Below are 18,063 nucleotides of genomic sequence, written 5' to 3'. Positions count from 1 at the left end.
AAGCTCAGTAGCTGGTATGAACTGACGGATAAACTCGTCGTGAGAGGAACGAGGTCGCTTCTTAGCGTGATTATCCAAGTCCGTGTCCGAGGACCTGATCGGCGAGGACATTGGCGATCGTGCAGTGGTGTCAAGACACTAGACTCTTGTCAAGAGGTCCTGGATTGAGAGGGAGACGACAACAGGGGATTGAATTGTGATAGTACGAAGAGAGAAAAGGTTGGCTATCAAACAAACTTCACGCAGCTGTGCGCCTATCTCCGACACAAACCGCCAAACCAACACGGCATAAGGATCTGAGGCGCTCAGGTGGTTTTGCGGTCGAGCGATTACGATACGAGGCTTGGGGGATTTATTATATTAATACCAAAATTCTTGTACATAACAAGCCGATGCGACAAGGCAGATACTCTTCTACCTACTCGGATGCAATCCTTTGTCGCTGCTTGTCAACAATCTCGCGAAATTCCCGTGCACAAGCCCAGGAACAAGCAAGCGTACGCGTTGAACGTTCGACTCGCCTTGAAATAATCTTCTTTCTGGTAAACACACATGCGAATCTACATCCCACGCCGATCCAGTATGAGTGCTGTCGCCTTACATGCTCTCTACCATTTGGGCCTTCAGAAAAAGCTAAGCAATACACTGCCGCAACTCGTGCTATAAACATGAATTAATAGAAGTGCATGGACATAGGGCAAACACAAACACGCTCTAACTCTCTGTAACAATGTCTTACCTCTGGTCCCTAAAAGGCTAAAATTTACTCCTGGAGTACATTTACTCACCAAGTATTCTAGCATACATGTAACGGAGATAAGTTTATTTTGCCTTAACCCGGATTTAAAGGTTTGGTAAATATCGTTTCCGATCTCCAGAATTGAAAAAAAATTATTTGCACACTCCCGGAAAATTACATTAAACGACTTCCAATTCTTATCGTTTACGATGCGGTTTTGGCACGGGTACTGAAGGTGCCTCTAATGCGCCAAAGCTCGCACTCTTGAGAGTAGATCACATAAAAAGAACGATTTTGCCCCTTCTCTACACAAAGCTATCTGCATGTAAAAAAAACGAAAGTCTTGGTATAATAAAAGACACCAGACTAGGCATTTGTTTCGGGCTCGTACATCACTCATAATATTATTAATGGGCACAGCGAGAAGGGAACATAAAATAATTGGTCTAAAGCTCACGAAGATACCGTCCCTGTGACGGGGTCACACAGCACCTTGCGCTAGAGGAAGTTAGCTTCCGAGAGTATACAAACTCTCAGTGAACGGCAGTTCACAGGTCCTCTCTTTATTTAAAAGAGAGCGAAGTGACCTAATTAAGGTAGAATGTAAACTGAGTATATTTGAAGGTAGATTAAAGCTTGGGCTTAATACAAACTTTAAGTCACCTATAGAAATGCAATGTCATCAACCAAGGGTTGGCTATGGACGACCTTGGTTCCTTGTACCAAATATCCCGAAGTATGACGTGTGACGTGTCACACTTCATGTAGCTAGGGGTACACTTAGGGCTACATACCCCGTTATATCCTCCCCCACTTAGGTTCGATTTACCGACCAATCAGAATGAAGAAGTGTTCGTCACAAACTATCATTCTCAAAGTCGAAAACCATCGACTTGGCCGCGCGGGCGCGGCGGAGGCTCACTTCACAGTTAGAGCCTCGAGCAGCAGTCTGTGCGCTCTTCTTCTAGGTCTCCACTTCGACCGTTTACTATGCCTCGTGGCACTGCAAAGAGCGATGCGAAGACACGCTCCAAGGCTGCTGCTGGGAAGGCGCTAGCCAAGAGCACTAAGCCTCACGGCAAAGACTCGGCACTTAAGGAGGCTACTCAGGTGGCCTACGAGGCGATCGGTTCATTGGGCGACAAGGCTGTGGGCAAGCGAACAAGCAAGCGCCGCAGCCCGTCGCCCTCTGCCTCAGACAATCGTCCGAACCCTCTGTTCGTGGAACATGAGTTCGACTCTGGCAGTGAGGACGAAGCCGAGTCCGAGAGAACGCACGATGCTCCTGCGGGCTCTGTGGAAGGGAACAACCCAGTGCCAAGGACGACAGCGTGCAGTCGCTCGCTAGTGATCAAGGTGATCACAGTCCCAGGACGTCTGTGCGCTCTGAGAGTCCGGCCGTCAAGGATAAGGGCACTCCCAAAGCTGCTAGCGATGAGGAAGAGAAACCTCGCAAACGTCTCTTGCTTGCTGAGGGTCTTGCGCGTGCTAAGGCCTCTAAAGCCGAAGACGCCAAGCCCTTTAAGAAGCGTACAGCTTCTAAGTCTTCACTCCGCGAGGAGAAGGAGACTCGGCACTCCCATCGGGGCCTCTTCGACTCCTCGGATGAAGAAGATGAGAAGGAGGAAGAGGAGGAAGAGGCGGGTGCTATCGCTGAGGCCCGGGAGGTCACGAATGACCTCGACCAGCAGCAGGAGGATTTTTAAGGTGCCCAGCGTGTGCGTGGGGGTTCGGTGGTGGCACCCGTCAGCCAGGGAGCTGCCATCAACTCAGAGGGTATTGGCCTCCCGAGGAGATCTCTGGGGCTGACCTCTTCCTAGAGCTTCTCATCTCTGCTCGTGGCCTTGTGGGCGGCCACACTTCTAGGGGCATTTACGAACGTGCCCTTGCTCAGAAGGAACAGTTGTTCGTTGACAACTTGGAGGCTGCTCGGTGTGTGCTTCTCGCACCACACCGCATCCCCCTTAAGGACTTCACGACTTGTCGTAAGAAGCCAGAGACCCGGGGTGGTCTCTATCCTCTTTGGGGATACCCCTGGGCTCTGCCCGAGAACTGTCCCACTTGGCGCTCCTTTGACGACATGTTCTGGGCATGGGTGGAGTCTCTTAAATACTCACCCACGGAGTTGCGGGAACTCCGTGAAGATCAGCTGCTGTCCCGCATCCTGGACCAGCGTGATATTCGTGTTCGGTTTGCCCACTTGGTCAGCAAGCGCATGCTGCCAAGGGACACCCTGAAGCGTGCGACTTCTAGCGCTCACGATGAGCGCGGGTACGGAATGTATTCAACGTCCGTACCCCGTTCGGGCAAGAAGCCCCGGACTACTTATGAAGCTGCCGCCGCTTCTGTTCCCAGATTGCGACAGCCTTTGGGCAGTCAATCAGGAGCCGTTCAATCGGCTTTCACGAGTTCTCGGAGTGGGCATAACCCCTCCACTTCACGAGGAGCTGTCGCTTACCGCGACGTCATTGCTCCTAGAGAATTCGCACCACGTGGAAGTGGACTTCTCCATTCCGGTCAAGCAGGGGCGGAGGTGCCCTCGTACGAGTACGAGTACTCGGCGCCTCCCGGACGCCACTCTCGTTCGAGTGCTCCGGCTGCGGGTCCGACACAGGGCCCTGAGATTGACCGTCTCCGTCAACGTTTCCTCGTGCTTGAGATTGCACTTGGCCTGGGGACTGGCGGTGATGCTGCCGCCCAGGCCGGATATCAGGGCGAGCTTGCTCGTCTTGCGGGCCGCCTGGACTTGTTGGGGCGAGAGGTCGCGAGCCTGCATCTGCAAGTGGATCGCCGGGCCTCTTCGTCCGATCTGGACAAGGCCTTTTGCATGATCCGACGGATCGAGGATTGGGTGCCTGCTTCAACGCCCTCGTCGACGTCTGTGACCGGCCCTCGCTTCGAGGAGCTGGGCAAGGTGGGTCTGCGAGTCAGCAACCCCCTGCGGATTATAGTACCGCTTAAGACGTCCAACATATAACGTCGGGTGCGTCGTCATTGACTTAGGCAGGTCGATGATGTACGACGCACCATGTCTGGCCAGGACTGCAAATGAAGCGGTGCTTCAGCTTGTTGCTGCTGACAGAGCTGACAGTGTCAAGAGGTAGGTTCCTCGTGTCTAGTAACACTAAGCCCCCCCCCACTTTAAATACACTTAAGTTTCCTCTTCCATGTTTATCGGAGTACTCCTTTTGTCTATCCTGGGCCGCTGACAGTGCATCGCGGATCCTGCTGACAATGCTCAGCTTGGTATCCATAAGGATTCCACTTGTTTCCGCAGAGAAACAGGTCTCACATCCGAGACCTGGGAGGAAAGGGCTTTCCGAGCCTCTCCCCCACTTAGAATTGAGGCGTCGGTGTCTCCACGAAGAGTGAGAGGCACTCTGGGGTGACGGAAGCCGTTCAAGAATAACGGCGTGAGCCCCGTGGACGCGTGCACCGCGTTGCTGAGCGCAAACTCAACAACAGGAAGCTGCGTCGACCACGTACGTGGTGCTGCCGCGCTCACATGTCCTCGAGCACTCGATTGACGCGTTCCGTCTGCAATTCTATCTGCGGATGGTCCACAGTGGACATCTGTAGACGAGTTCCCAGTAAGGGAAACAGTGCTTTCCAAAACGCAGCCGTGAACCGCGGGTCTCGGTCCTAAACGATCGTCTCCGGGAGACCGTGACAGCGGAACACGCCATCGACGAACAACCTTGCGGTTTGTTCGCCCGTAACAGTGACGGGAACCGGAGCAAGATGTACCATCTTGCTCAGCCGACACACGAACACCAAAATTCCGGTGTTGCCGTGTCCGTCGGCGGGAAGCCCAAAGATGAAGTCTAGACTCATCGACTTCCAACAGTCAGCTGGAACGGGCAGGCTCTGTAGCGGAGACGGAGAGTGCCCTGCATGTTTGACCCGCTGACACGTTTCACATGTCTTTACGTATTGGGCGACCCACGTGTACATGTGGGTCCATCAGAAGGCCTGAGAGACCGACAGAAAGGTCTTACCGCGGCCCAAGTGGCCGCTGGGGGGCGCGTCGTGCGCCTCCGCGAGGATATCGAACTTCAGATCCTCGTCGTTGGGTACGACCACCCGTGGAGGATCATCGGGCCCCACCCGGTAATAGAGGAGGTCATCCTTCAACTCATATCGGTGGAGCCGTGAGCGTTGTTGCGACGAGAGCCAGTCGGACTTCACGCTCGTTCCTGCCATGAGGAACTTGACGCTGGGTGCGACAGCCTCATCGTCCCGATACGCCATGCGTATCCGATCATATAGACTCGTTGTCACCCGTGTGATGTGGGCCAAATCGTAGTCAGAACGCCGAGAGAGGGCGTCCGCAAGCACGTTGAGCTTGCCCGGCTTGTATTCGACGCGGAAGCTGTACTCCGCGAAGAAGGACAGCCACCTCGCCATCCTTTGGGAGAGGTGAGGCGAGTCAGTCGCCGTCCTCAAGGATGCGTGGTCTGTGTAGATCACGAAGGACCGGGAGCCCAGAAGGTGAGCACGAAACTTCACAAGGGCATATTTCATTGCCAGGAGCTCCTTGTCGTGGACAGGGTAGTTCCACTCGGCGGCTTTGAGCTGCCTGGACTGGAACGAGATGACGCGTTCATGTCCAGCTGTGTCGGTCTGCAGCAATGCACACCCGATGGCGTAATCGGAGGCACCGCAGACGACGCTAAACGGCTTCGTCTCGTCCGGCAGGGCCAGGACAGGGGCCTCCTCGAGACTGGCCTTGATGCTGTCAAAGGCATCCTGGTGCTCTCGCTCTCAGTGCCAGTCGACGTCCGTTTGATGGAGGAGCGACAAGGGGTTAGCAAAGCCCGCGTACCCTGCACTGCACTTGTGAAGGTAGTTGGCCAAGCCCAACCACTTTCGGAGATCCTTCTGGGATCGAGGCGTTAACCATGCTGCGATGGCCTTGACCTTGTCTGGGTCAGCCCGAACGCCCACGTTGCTTACGAAGCAACCGAGAACTTTAATCTCTGGTGACGCGAAAACGCACTTGTTGATGTTGGCGTAGAGCTTGTTCGATCGCATTACATCCAACACTCGACGGAGGTGTCCGAGATGCACCTCCATGACCGTCTTGCCTCCTTCGGCACGGCTATGGACGAATATGTCGTCGAAGTACGTCTGTACAAAGGTACGCAAAGGGCGGAACAGTTGCGTCACCAGGGCGCCGGGGCGTTAGACAAGCCCTGCGGCATGATGAGCCACTCCCAAAGCATGCCGCTTGGGGTGCTCACCGCGGTGAGTGGGATGTCACTCTCTCGCATCAGGATCTGGTAGTATCCGCCTACCAAATCCAGCGCACTGTACAGAACGCTTCCGGCCATGTTGTTTAACAGCACATCCTTTCGTGGAATCGGTGTTTGGGCAGGCGGCGTTGCGTTGTTCGGCTTGTTATAAGCGTGAACCAGACGCCTCTTTCCGTTCGGATAGGCGTCAATGATCTCGCACTGTTCGCGCGGGAGAGGCCATTGCCTCGTGACACAATAATTTGTGCCAGGCACGAGATCAATCTCATGCCGTACGCCTCGATCCGGTGGGAGTTGGGTCGGTGAGTGTTTGTTCACCACGCCCGCATACTCCGTCACCAAAGGGGACACCGGATCCTTGGGGTTCTTAAAGATCTCATAACCCAAGCGCGTCTGACGCTGCTTGTTAAGGTCTTCCAGGACGTTCTCGTCCAAGACAGAGCAGGAATGTAGCTCCTCCCGAGTGGTCTCAGGTCTCATGAGCACCATCTCGGCAATCTCTCCGTCCTTGAGGTTGGCCAGGAAATACTCGACCGTAATTTCTTCGAGGTCCAGTATCTCTGCAACCTCTGGCAACGGTTCCAAGTGGACACCAGATGCCTTGACGGGTAAACCGGTCTCGCCATCGAAGATGTGATAGCACTCTTCCACCGGCCTTATCAGAGGAGCCCGGGCCCTGGACTCCGAGTCGCTTGATGCGACGTCGATCTGAACGAAGCTCGGGTCCGACTTGCGGCGGCGGCGTCGTCGTCGACGGCGACTGTGACGTGGAGTTTTGCTACCTACGTCTGGGTATGTCGGCGCTTCAACATCCGAGGCACTCGTGGCCTCGTGTGGTACTGAGGTATCAACACAGGAAGCGTGTTCAAGCCTTCCTCTTCAGTTAATGTCTGGGCGACCGTGAGTGGAACTCTGTTACCCACTCTGAACACGCTGTTCTCAGTGTTCGTGACAGCTGCAGCTGTCTGCGGAACTAAGTTACCCGCTTGTGGACCTAAGTTACCCACTTGGCCAGCGCCTCCTCTGGGCGCTGCCACCATCACAGCATCCTCGGAGTCGTCATATACGTCGACGACTCCCATGCATCGGCCGGATGCTTTGGTACCCTGGCAGCCCTTGCGGGCGTCCCGGGTCCTGACAGAGGCGGGAACATGACTCACCAATGCTCTGTCGGACTGCGCAGGGCGGCCGGTACCGATTGCCTTGCCTCGCCAGTCGATCAAGGGCTCGTGCTTCTCGAGCCAGGGTATGCCCAGGATCATATCATATGGATCTATATCGAGAACAGTGAGCTGTTCGAGGCTGTCAAAGTCTTCAAACTTGACGGCCAGATCCACTTGGACATTGGGGACAGTGACGACCTTCCCGTCGGCCAGTCGCACTGACACCGTCCCGTTGCCCTTGCTTTCTCTCAAAGCATCGGACAACTTGTTGCTATTACGAGCAACTGTCTGGCGGCGTGCGAAATTCTTCGACGCCCCAGAATCGATCAAGATTCTAAAGGGATGATCGTATCCCCGTACACGACCGTGTACTACGAGCAATCCGCCGCTGCTCTTCACCGATACGAGAGTGCGAAGACTCTCAGGGGCTAAGTCCCCGTGGTACGCGCCACCCGCGCACCCATCACGAAGACTTAGTTCTTCCCCAGTAGGGCGCCTCGCCCCTACTGGTTTCCAGCGTTCCCCTGTCCCCGGAATCCTGGCTTCTGCCAGCGACCCATGAGGACTGTCTTCGGGAAAGATCGTCTGCGGAGTCTTTTCGTGGGACAGTCGCGCTTGAAGTGGCCCATCTTCCCGCAGACGAAGCAGCGGATGTCACGCTGTTCGGCGGACCCGAGCTCCATGGGAACTGGTCCGTTGGGGCTCGCTCGACCGGGAGTCGACAAGGAACTCCCAGGCCACGCTGAGACCGGCGTACGCGCCTGGTGACGACTGTACGCTTCTTGAAGAGCCACTTGAATCGCCTCTTCAAGGGTGTTTGACTGTACCCGGAACAGCTGAGTGCGTGCGGGGCCCACTCGAAGGCCGTTCATGAACACAGTCGTCTTGATGTGTTCGTTAAGTGAGTTTCCCACTAGGAACGCCGTGAGCTCCCGTATCGTTTGCACGAACTCGTGCAGCTCACGCCTTGTTTGCACGAGAGGAAGCGTTAACGCTGGCGGTACTCGTAGCTCGCCGAGAGGAACGCGGCTCAGAGCTGTTCACACAGCTGAGCCCAGGATGTGAAACATCCAGGAAATGTTGCTTCCCGTGCGTACACCCAACGCTTAGCACGACCACTAAGGTTGGAGAGCGCAAAAGCAACACGAAGTTGCTCGGTCGAGATCAGAGCCGCGTCCATCGCGAGCTCTACTTCTCGGACCCAGTAGTGAAAGTTCTCGCCTTCCGTCCCTTCTTACGGCTTGACCTTCAGCCGTATTGGCTTCGGGTGAGGCGGATTTGCTTCCGCCACCGGAGCCTGCAGGTTCTCGCGCACATGCGCAATGAGGCCCTGCTCGTACGGTGTTGACACCACCAGGCTCTGCAGGGCCTCCATCCCGAAGATGCTTGCCATCTCCCGAACCGACTCGAACGGAGAGTCGTTCAGATGGGAGAAGTCGTTCCTATCCATGGCAACGAACTTCGGAGAGGTTCAGGTAGTCTACCGACGGTGGCGTGGATTGACTACGAGTGCTACCAAGTGTGACGGGGTCACACAGCACCTTGCGCTAGAGAAAATTAGCTTCCGAGAGTATACAAACTCTCAGTGAACGGCAGTTCACAGGTCCCCTTTTTATTTAAAAGAGAGCGAAGTGACCTAATTAAGTTAGAATGTAAACTAAGTATATTTATAGATAGATTAAAGCTTGGGTTTAATACAAACTATAAGTCACCTATAGAAATGCAATGTCGTTGACCAATGGTTGGCTTTGGACGACCTTGGTTCCTTGTACCAAATATCCCGAAGTATGACGTGTGACGTGTCACACTTCATGTAACCAGGGTACACTAAGGTCTACGTACCCGTTACAGTCCCAAACCGTTTTTTTCTTGTTTGTGAGCTACATGTACTCTACAGAGAGCGGAATCGCGACAATACAGCGTATTAAAGCCGTGTTATGGTACTCATGTCATAACAACATCGTAAAATGACAGGATTTAAAGATTAACGGCACTTTTTAGATGTGCTTGTTTAATTTTGGCCGTAAGTGTATCATGAATTAATAAGTGCAGACGATGATTTCGATTATTCTCCTTTTCTAACCTTTGGGCTGAAAAAAAAAGATTAAAACTTTTAACAAACGATTATAGTTTTTGTTATTGTGAAAACAGAACATACTTTATTGTGATTTTGACACTATTTAGCGGCTGAGTACTAATTTTCGCTGGTTTTCTATCTCTCGTCGAGACACTTCAAAAGTCAACTAGACCATTTTGAGGAATACATTACTGTTTTTTTTTTAGCAACACACTGTTTAACCTTCGCTAGTTGAGAGATATATCGCGGAATGGAGGATGACTACCCGCCATTCAGTTTCGCTAAAGCTAACCCTTCGTTTTTGCCTTACTTTGCTTTTGACTGCGTATTGATCCAAGGTAATGACGGTGTCGGTTGATTTGCGCTCGCGTGATGTGGTGCTCGTCTACATGTATGACGTTGATATGGCACTGGTGACCGCCGCGCTCGGCGTGTCAATCCGCTCTATTGATCAGTGCCACCGGCAATTCAAGGAAAATGGCAACGTCTCGCCTAACATGACAGCATGCGCGTCTGCACACTGGTCAGCTCCTGCGGAAGCGTTTGTAGAGGGGTACATGAAACGGAATCCCAGCTTCTATCCAGAGGAGCTACGAGAAGCAGGCAAGGTAAAATATTAAGCATTAGGTCGTTTGGCGAGGTGACTGAAAATTTGCCATTATCGGGATAGCCCAGCGGGCATGTATAGGATCCCGGTGTCTTGACGTATGTCGAGCTGCTCAATCTAACGGGAAACCCCAAGTTCAGCGCGCTGATGTTAATCTACGTTGAGAGAGATGTCTAACGCGTTTTGGCTCATCTATCGCAAGCACGTGAGGCTCTTGGTGATAGTTGTACTCATTTAGCGAGTTTTTCAGTCTCTGTCTGGCTCACATACAAGACCAAGTAGATACCAAGTAAAAAAATGCCGCGTCGAGCATCCGGAAGCTGCCAACCAGGTCGAGATCGAATCAAGCTCAAAGAGAAGCGTCGACTGACTCAGGATAGCTACAGGTCCGGGGCGCCCGAAAGTGGCATTAATCGCATATCTTTTTTTGAGTCGTCCATACATTATGCATCAGGCAAACCAAGAAGGTATTCATACATTATGGCCATTAATGCAATTAATGGGCGCATTAATACAATCTAATCGATGCACCGGTGAGCGGTATCAGCATCCCAGTAGCGCTCGTTGACCCTAAGAAACGAAATCATTTCCAATGAAATGGGTAGCAAGGAGTGGCTGTCAATACCATAGGTCGCCCGAGCCACGCTGAACACACATTCTCCAAGATATGATGGCGGATATATAATATGGATAGGTCTGTACTTGCTCTCCACGGACTCCAGGCGGGCCTTCTCCAGCACGGACACAGCAGAACTCTCTTTCTGCGAACCTTGCGGGATAACTTCGCTCACAGGCTGTTGGAGGAAAGGCTGGACAGCCTTTTTCTCTTGACGGCTCATGGGATGCTGCTTGTCACGCTAAATTCTGACACAAGCCGACTTAATATCTTGATTACTCACGATAGCTCCGCTTGCATCTACGCTGCTATACTAGTTAGTAGAAATAATTAATGGACAATGTAATGTAAAAGATACCCAGGTATCGCTTCAAGGCGGGTATTTCTTTGAGTAATGCGTCAAAGAAGACGCGAGCCTCCCATAGCATCACATCGTCAGACTGCAGTCTCATAGACACCGACTGACAACGCTCCAGCGCTGTCAGCAACACCTTCAGCTTCTTGTTTTCGGCTGCTGAGGAGACAAATTCAGCTAGGATCCCATCTTCACGGTCAACGAATTCGAGTAGCTCGAAATAGCGGGGCAGTATTTTGAAGGTAGATCCCCATCTGGTGTTTTGACGGAGTACTGGGTGGCGTTTTGTCTTGAATCTACGACAAAAACATTTTTTAATAATATTTTTTTATAAAAAGGTATACCGTAGCTTGGCCGATGGATTCAGAGTACGAAGCCTGACCATCCGTTTTTGGATATTGGCTAGCACACTTACCGAGGTTGTCTGTCACAAGTGACACCGCGAGGTTCAGCCGGTGGCTCGCATATCCGATCAGCGGCACGCCCAGTAGACGGGCAAGGCGCTTACTCAGAGGGCAGTTGTCACTAACCAAAAAGTACCTGCTTAATGATCTTACCAAAGACGCGTAATATGAGAACCATGGTTTCCCGGTGTGCTTCAGCATTATGCTGCATCACGGCGTCATTAGCACCGTCCCCTGGTGGCTCTAGGACGGGTGCCATGGCAAGTAGCTGTCGACAGGGTACTCCGTCAACATCGTAGCGCGCAAAGACGGCTATAAAATGCTCCGAATCGTGCGTCCACGTCGAATATGATGCCAAGGAACATTATAATCTCCATAGCTATGTTTTCTTCAGCGGCAATGGTTACTTTGAGCATGTCACTCGCTAGCATTTCAGAGCAAATGTCCGGGGAACGGGGTTACACGCATGTCGCTACATGTAGCCGCCTGGCTATGAAGAATGCATTCCACGTTGGTATGCGATACACCAATGGCTACATTTGGTAGACAATTGGTCTGCATGCACTTAGAGCATTCATCTGTTAAAAGTCAATGTATTCAGCTACTAGGATTATAGGATTCTGCCAACCATTCGTTGACAGATATCTATCATTTCTTAATTTTACCAGAAATCGGCTTTGCTTTCCTTTTTAAGTAAATTTATTTTTGTGGACGAAAGTATAGTTAATCTAATCTTAAGTGAAACGCGTATTACGCTTCCTCATACACGTGCGCAAATATGTAAGCCGAAGTAGTGGGTTTAAAGTAGGCCCATTACACCACGCAGCCAGTCCCTGTCGTCTTTGGAAGTCTCATCAACGCAGACAGGGACCACGGTGAAACGGTTTTAACTTGCTGTAGAGCTTCTTTATCTTTGTTGGTAGGCACTCACAAGATCGTTTGGCTACCACTTTCCTGCTCATACCCGAATTAAAGCGTAGTAGACGACAAATTGCTTGTAGAAGTATTCATCAGTAGGCCGCTAAACTAGTTAGTTTGCACTAAGTCATATATCACATCTTAACCGAAAATTAGGCTGGACTTGGCATTTCATAGTATAATACATGGGAGAGCATGGAACATTCAATTTGGGGGTCACTATGGCTTTTCTCGTGATTCTTGATATTTTCAGCCAAACACAATGTCAGGTCAAAGCCAATAATCCCCGCTATCTCGTGCATCTCGGACACTACCTAGACAGCGATTAAAGCGCTTGACTTAGCTGTGTGAGGGCATCTTCACTTGCATCACCTTACCCACCTAAATCAGACAAAGCGGATGAAAGGTGCCGTCTTGCATTCAACCTGTACAGGACTCCCGAATTATGGATAATGACTTACATTAATGTACATTAATTAGGCCTCATTACGCATGGGAGCTACTGTGATTTTGGACATGCATAATATTTGGCAAAACGTCTTACAAAAGCATTATTAATGCGTAAAAATAAAGGTTGTAATTACCAAATCGGCACACGAGTGGCTACAAGTCTCTCCTTCTTCCTTCGACCACCGTTTTGCCCGTTAATCCTTCAATACGAAGTCCCAGTTTTGAATTTACCAGCCATGGCAGACGTCGGCCCTACCGTTCCGCCCCCAGCACCTCACTTTTCGCTCAAGCAGATTTTTTTCTACTTTTCGCCGTGTGTTGACAACAATGGGGAGGCAACTGACTACTACAGCTGCAAAGTGTGTGCTACAATCCACAAACAACCAATTGGAAGAGACACTCCAAACTTGAATCAGCACATACGACTTAAGCGCCCCAACTTTGAGGCAAAAATGCCGGCAGCTGGGTCCAGAAGGACGGAGCCGCTCTTGCCATGGATCAGCAAGAAAGCTTAACACCGATTTGAATGGCTTGAGTGGGCCATCTTCGGCAACCTGCCATTCTCTTTCTGCGAGCAAAAGAGGATAAGACGGTAAATTAATAAATGCACCTAAAAATATCGTAATTTGGTGCTAAATTTGGTATTTTCTATGTAGATACACGAACCTCGTGTTCTCGGCGAAACTCGACTGCCATTGTGTCGCAGCCAATCAATCGATGAGAGCGGATATCAGTCTTAGATGCATTTGATGCTGAGGATTATCCATTGGGATACAGCTAGAGGGGCATTTGATCGCACTTGCTCCACGAAGTGTTTAGCTAAGCAAATAGCTCCTTTTATGAACCCGTGGCCTCTACCAAGGTAAGACTCTTGTTTGTTTTGTTTCTTTATTTAAAAAATGTTGTTCAGATTTATTGGTATTTTTATTTATTAAGACCTGTCGTGGTCTTAGACAATGCAAAGATACACATGTGCAAGGAGCTGGAACATATAGGATGATCCCTTTTGTTCTTCTTGCAGTCAAACTCACCGCAGCTAAATCCTATTGACTTTGGGTTTCTCTTTTAACTGAAATAGGCGACACGCGCCGCTGGCATTTTGCTTTGACGTCAGAAGGACAGTTGCTATGAGTGTGATACAATCAAAACCACGAACGCGTAAGGGGTAAATTTGTATCATCACTATGGATATGAGCTTGACCAGCTCAACTACTATACGTTTCTAAGCTAACAATAATCGGCGTAACGTAAACTAAAAATAAAAAAAGAATTTATTGATCGTTTTTTTCAATGTCCTCGATATATCTACTAGGTGCAGAAAACGCTAGCGGTTTGCTATGGTGGACGCAGTGCGTACGGCGGAAGCTCTATTTCGCTTCGAAGATCACCAAGGTGCAGCTCCGAAGGGATAAACCCTCCATTCAAATGGCTCCGAGCAGTACCATACATGAGCGCACTCTCAGCTGATCTATTGGGCACATCGACCTGTCGCTGCTGGTCGTTATTATGTCGCAACTGCGTGAAAGCTGCACTTGACGGGACAGCGAGCGACGCTCCATCAAAGTGGCGAGTCTGGCTAGTCGCCTAATAAGCTTGAGATGCAGGTCACAATCAATTTCGTATCCGTTCGCCGCCAAATGGGCTTGAATTTAGCTGCTGCTAATCGGTACCTACATAGAAACTCGCGCATTAAAGTTTAATTACGATGAATTGTCTGATGGCCACGTTTAGGTCTCATGAAACAATTCTAACCCGACTTTCATGTAGCAACGTGATTAAACACATGTCGGAACCTAACTTTCCCCAAAGGTCGTGTTCCAAAAACAGTTTTGATGCGCATTATACCGATTTGTAATTTATATTAAAGTGCTGTTAAACTGATTAAACCTTTTTATATGTGTTTTGGAAGACATTCAATGCCACACGCACCTGTGTTGCATGTCGTAGCGAAGAATTTGTCCAACCCGAGCCAAAGTCTACAAAACTGTTGGAGAAGCTAATCTTCCTCTACGGCCAATTTTTCCTGTTGCGCTTGTGTAGCGCTAGTCGTCGGCTTCAACATGACGGGTGCATCGGCGCTCCAATCCACTGTTACCGAAGATCCCAGTCGACGCATGCACTGCGCGAGCTAGGCAGGGGGGTCTTCAGGTAAGGAAGTTTTCGCGTTGCCTTGAAGACCTTCGTTAAGAAGCCGGTTCAACAGCTCAGGCTGGCCATCCGTTTTGGGATCGTCTGCTGTGAGCCTTCACAGTTTCGTACCCAGAAGATCGACGAGAAGCGCGAACAACGATCGAACGCAGTAGATTCGAGGCTACATGTAGCCACTTGGCTATGAAGAATGTATTCCACGCTGGTATGCGATACACCAATGGTTACATTTGGTAGACTATTGGTCTGCATGCATTTAGGGTATTCATTCGTTGAAGTAGCGCTTCCATTGACGAAACGAAAACAAAGGTTTCGCATAACTACTTATGCTTTGTATGTATACCCTAACCCTATTGACGCCGCTGTACGAAATGCAAATCTCAGGAAACGGAAGCTGCTTCCGACTTACTTGATTTTTGTATTAATCTCTGTCTGAAGTAACTTCCGCGTCCAGAAACAACAAAATATGCAACTCTCGATTGCATGTCCAATCGGAGCACTTTGTTCTATTCGTTTTCGCGAGCACAGAAAATGTGAAAAAAATACTGAATGTGCAAAACGTTTGAAGGTGAACAAAAAATAGTTGTAGAAGGCCTCGAGTGCGTAAAGGAATTGACAAGACCAAAAGTACTATGTGGTTTTGACGAGACTGAGAGTACTAAGACAAGACGAAAAATACTACAGCAAGACCAAAAATACTGATGAAAGAATATATAACTTGCACTATAGGTGGGTATGTTTCGACTTAACAACCCGACGCTTCATGTCCAGGCGAATGCACCATGCTAGCGTATTGATTGTAAGAGCATTCAGGTTAAACTCGGCGGTGTCTTTCAGCCAGTGCTTCGTGTAGTATGCACTATACATTGACAGTATAGAATCGGTCGCGTTTTTGGCATCTGAAGCTCCCATTTGAGCAGCGAAATCAGCTTCGCAACACTCAGCCGGCTAGTCAAAACACCACTCCGCGATACTTGTTACCTTGATCGTCTGTGAGTACCATCCACTTGTCAGGTCCTGCTGCGTCTCGACGTTCGTAACCTCCGTAGTAGTTTGCTACAGCTGCGCGAATCTTCTCTGCGGTTTGGTTGGAAACCAAAGCGGATGCAGAGACACTTTCCATGAGGCGACTAGTAAAGAAGGTAGCTCGTGATGTCGCGTAAGTGCTGGGTTGGGATACTCATTGGCGATACAAAACTCGCAGAACTTCCTGAAATATGATACATACACATTCCTTGTGTCCTGCTTAATCACGTGTGTTGCTGTGTCGATACCGCCTTGTAACAGCTCTTGAAATGATGCGGGGTGTCTTGCCATAAATACGATAGACACTGGCTGGGTATATGCTTGTCGTCCAGCCAAAATACCAATGAGCTGCAGAACCAATCATTTAAAGATTCGTACTTTTAGTCTTGTTTAGTAATTAGTGTCTCGTTTAGTACTTAGAGTCTAGTTTTGTACTTAGAGTCTTGTTGTTAGGGGGTAAATCGGATTGGTTAAAATTAAAACATAAAAAATTATCGCGTAATCTTCTTCACTATCCTTCTTCACTATCCGAATCAAAACCAAACACCTCCCGAAAGCGACGCTCGTCCGTCAGATCCTTCTCCTTTTCCTTCTCCTTTTCCTTCATCTTGCTCTCATATATCTTGTCTTTCTCGATAAAACCCGCCATATATATCCCTTCAAACTCAGCTAAACTTGCACAATTCTTGCCTTCTTTGAAGCTGTCAATTTCATCTTGAATTGGAGCTCTGAGAGCTGCGTTTTGGGCCTGTATCTCCTCACAACTGGTAAGCCACCGCTTGACGCGCTCGTTATACGTCGTTCGTAAATAAGCAAGATATTTTTGAAGGCGGATCCTCTCTCCAAAAATAGTATGAGCGTCCGCATCGAGCATTTGTGCCTTGTACTGACCGAATACTTTGCATCTTTTCTTGAAGCAAACTCTCAGCAGGCTCTCCTTGAAACTCTGGTGGCATCCAATGGCGCTTGTCAGGATGCAGAAGAAGGTAGGCCTTTTCGAACCACGCCTTTGACATCAAGTCGATTTCGTCCATCTAATAATAAAAGGCAGTCAGTGTGATTGTTTAGCTGAAAGCTTACCGGAATATCTGTACCTGAGCAAAAATGTACTAAAACAGCGGTCCGTTTTGACTGAGCTTTTTAAGGGGGTGTTGTCTTAGCCCTTTCGGTTGTGGCTTGTCAGAGAGAGCGCTGTGCTCCACCTCTCTAAAGCTCCTGTCGGAGCGCTGGCATTATTAGATACAAATAGTAAGTACCACAATTGCGTATAAAATATAAGATACCCACGGTACCTTCGAGTTTCTGGAATAGTTGTGTAGCGCGGCGAGAGCGCTGCTCGGAGACGCGCTTGGCGCGGTGCTTAACCCACGACCTCTTGCGAATATCAACCCTGGATTCACGCGCTTTTATCCCCTTGCACTTCTTCGCGTGCGTTGAGAAGTTCGTGCGAGATATCGATCTCTCACACTTCACGCATTCTTTTGTCGTGGCGCTGCCGTACGGCACCTTTGTCATTTTGTTTTGGAGTATTTGCAGAAATTGCGTCCAGGCTGGCCATTGTTTTTTTAAATGTGATATTCGATGCTGATTGTCCAAAACTATTTTTGCATGGGTTGTTTTTGAGTTGCGTCAGTGAAAGAAGTCAGCATCTTCAACCAAGTAGAATAGTAGAACTCTGCCAGCCATTCATCGGCGAATACCTTTCATTAAGAATACCAAATTAGGAGAAACCCCAAACAAAAGGAATTGACAGCTCTCAATTCTACCAGAAATCGGCTTTGCTTTCTTTATCGACATAAATCTAAGGTGAACCGCATCTTACGCTTCCTCATACACGTGAGCTAACGGGTAAGCCAGAATAGTGGACACAGAGTAGGCTCATTACACCATGGTGATGGAAGACAGCATCAATGAAGTGTACCACGGTACCAGCTGCGGCGGTTGAATCGCGTGGGCCATCTTGTTCAATTGACCAGCAAAATTACCTTACGAGTAAGCGTGCCTTGCGAGGTGAGCTTTCAGCACAATATTGCTATATACATTCATCAGACCGCTGAGTTGCTGCATGCCAAATTAGGCGAACGGCATACCGTAGCATTCGAGATCAGGATTAAACCTGATCAATTTACCGAAGGTATGTTTTTGCTTAGCGATAGGCAGCATTCACTTCAAGAATAGGGATGTCCTTAATCACAGAAGGAATACGGCATGTCCACCGAGTTGGTTACAACGGTTTACTATTGAGTAAAAGTGAAATAGCCTATATGACAAGCTTGATACGAAAATGAGAAGCATTTTTGTATGC

General features: G+C 49.6%; 1 protein-coding gene across 1 annotated transcript; it reads right to left on the bottom strand.

Moving 5' to 3' along the window:
- Positions 1 to 16,269: 16,269 nt before the first annotated feature.
- Positions 16,270 to 17,273, bottom strand: PITG_12434 (uncharacterized protein; the record flags this gene model as incomplete). The annotated part of the gene is made up of 4 exons (XM_002900278.1): positions 16,270 to 16,522; positions 16,650 to 16,792; positions 16,839 to 16,867; positions 17,051 to 17,273. The coding sequence occupies 4 exons, from the start codon at positions 17,271 to 17,273 to the stop codon at positions 16,270 to 16,272; spliced, it is 648 nt and encodes a 215-aa protein (XP_002900324.1).
- Positions 17,274 to 18,063: the final 790 nt, after the last annotated feature.

Source organism: Phytophthora infestans, genomic scaffold (genome assembly GCF_000142945.1).
Source record: "Phytophthora infestans T30-4 supercont1.26 genomic scaffold, whole genome shotgun sequence".
In the NCBI taxonomy this organism is placed as follows: domain Eukaryota; phylum Oomycota; class Peronosporomycetes; order Peronosporales; family Peronosporaceae; genus Phytophthora; species Phytophthora infestans.
This window is presented reverse-complemented; position numbering and strand designations above follow the sequence as displayed.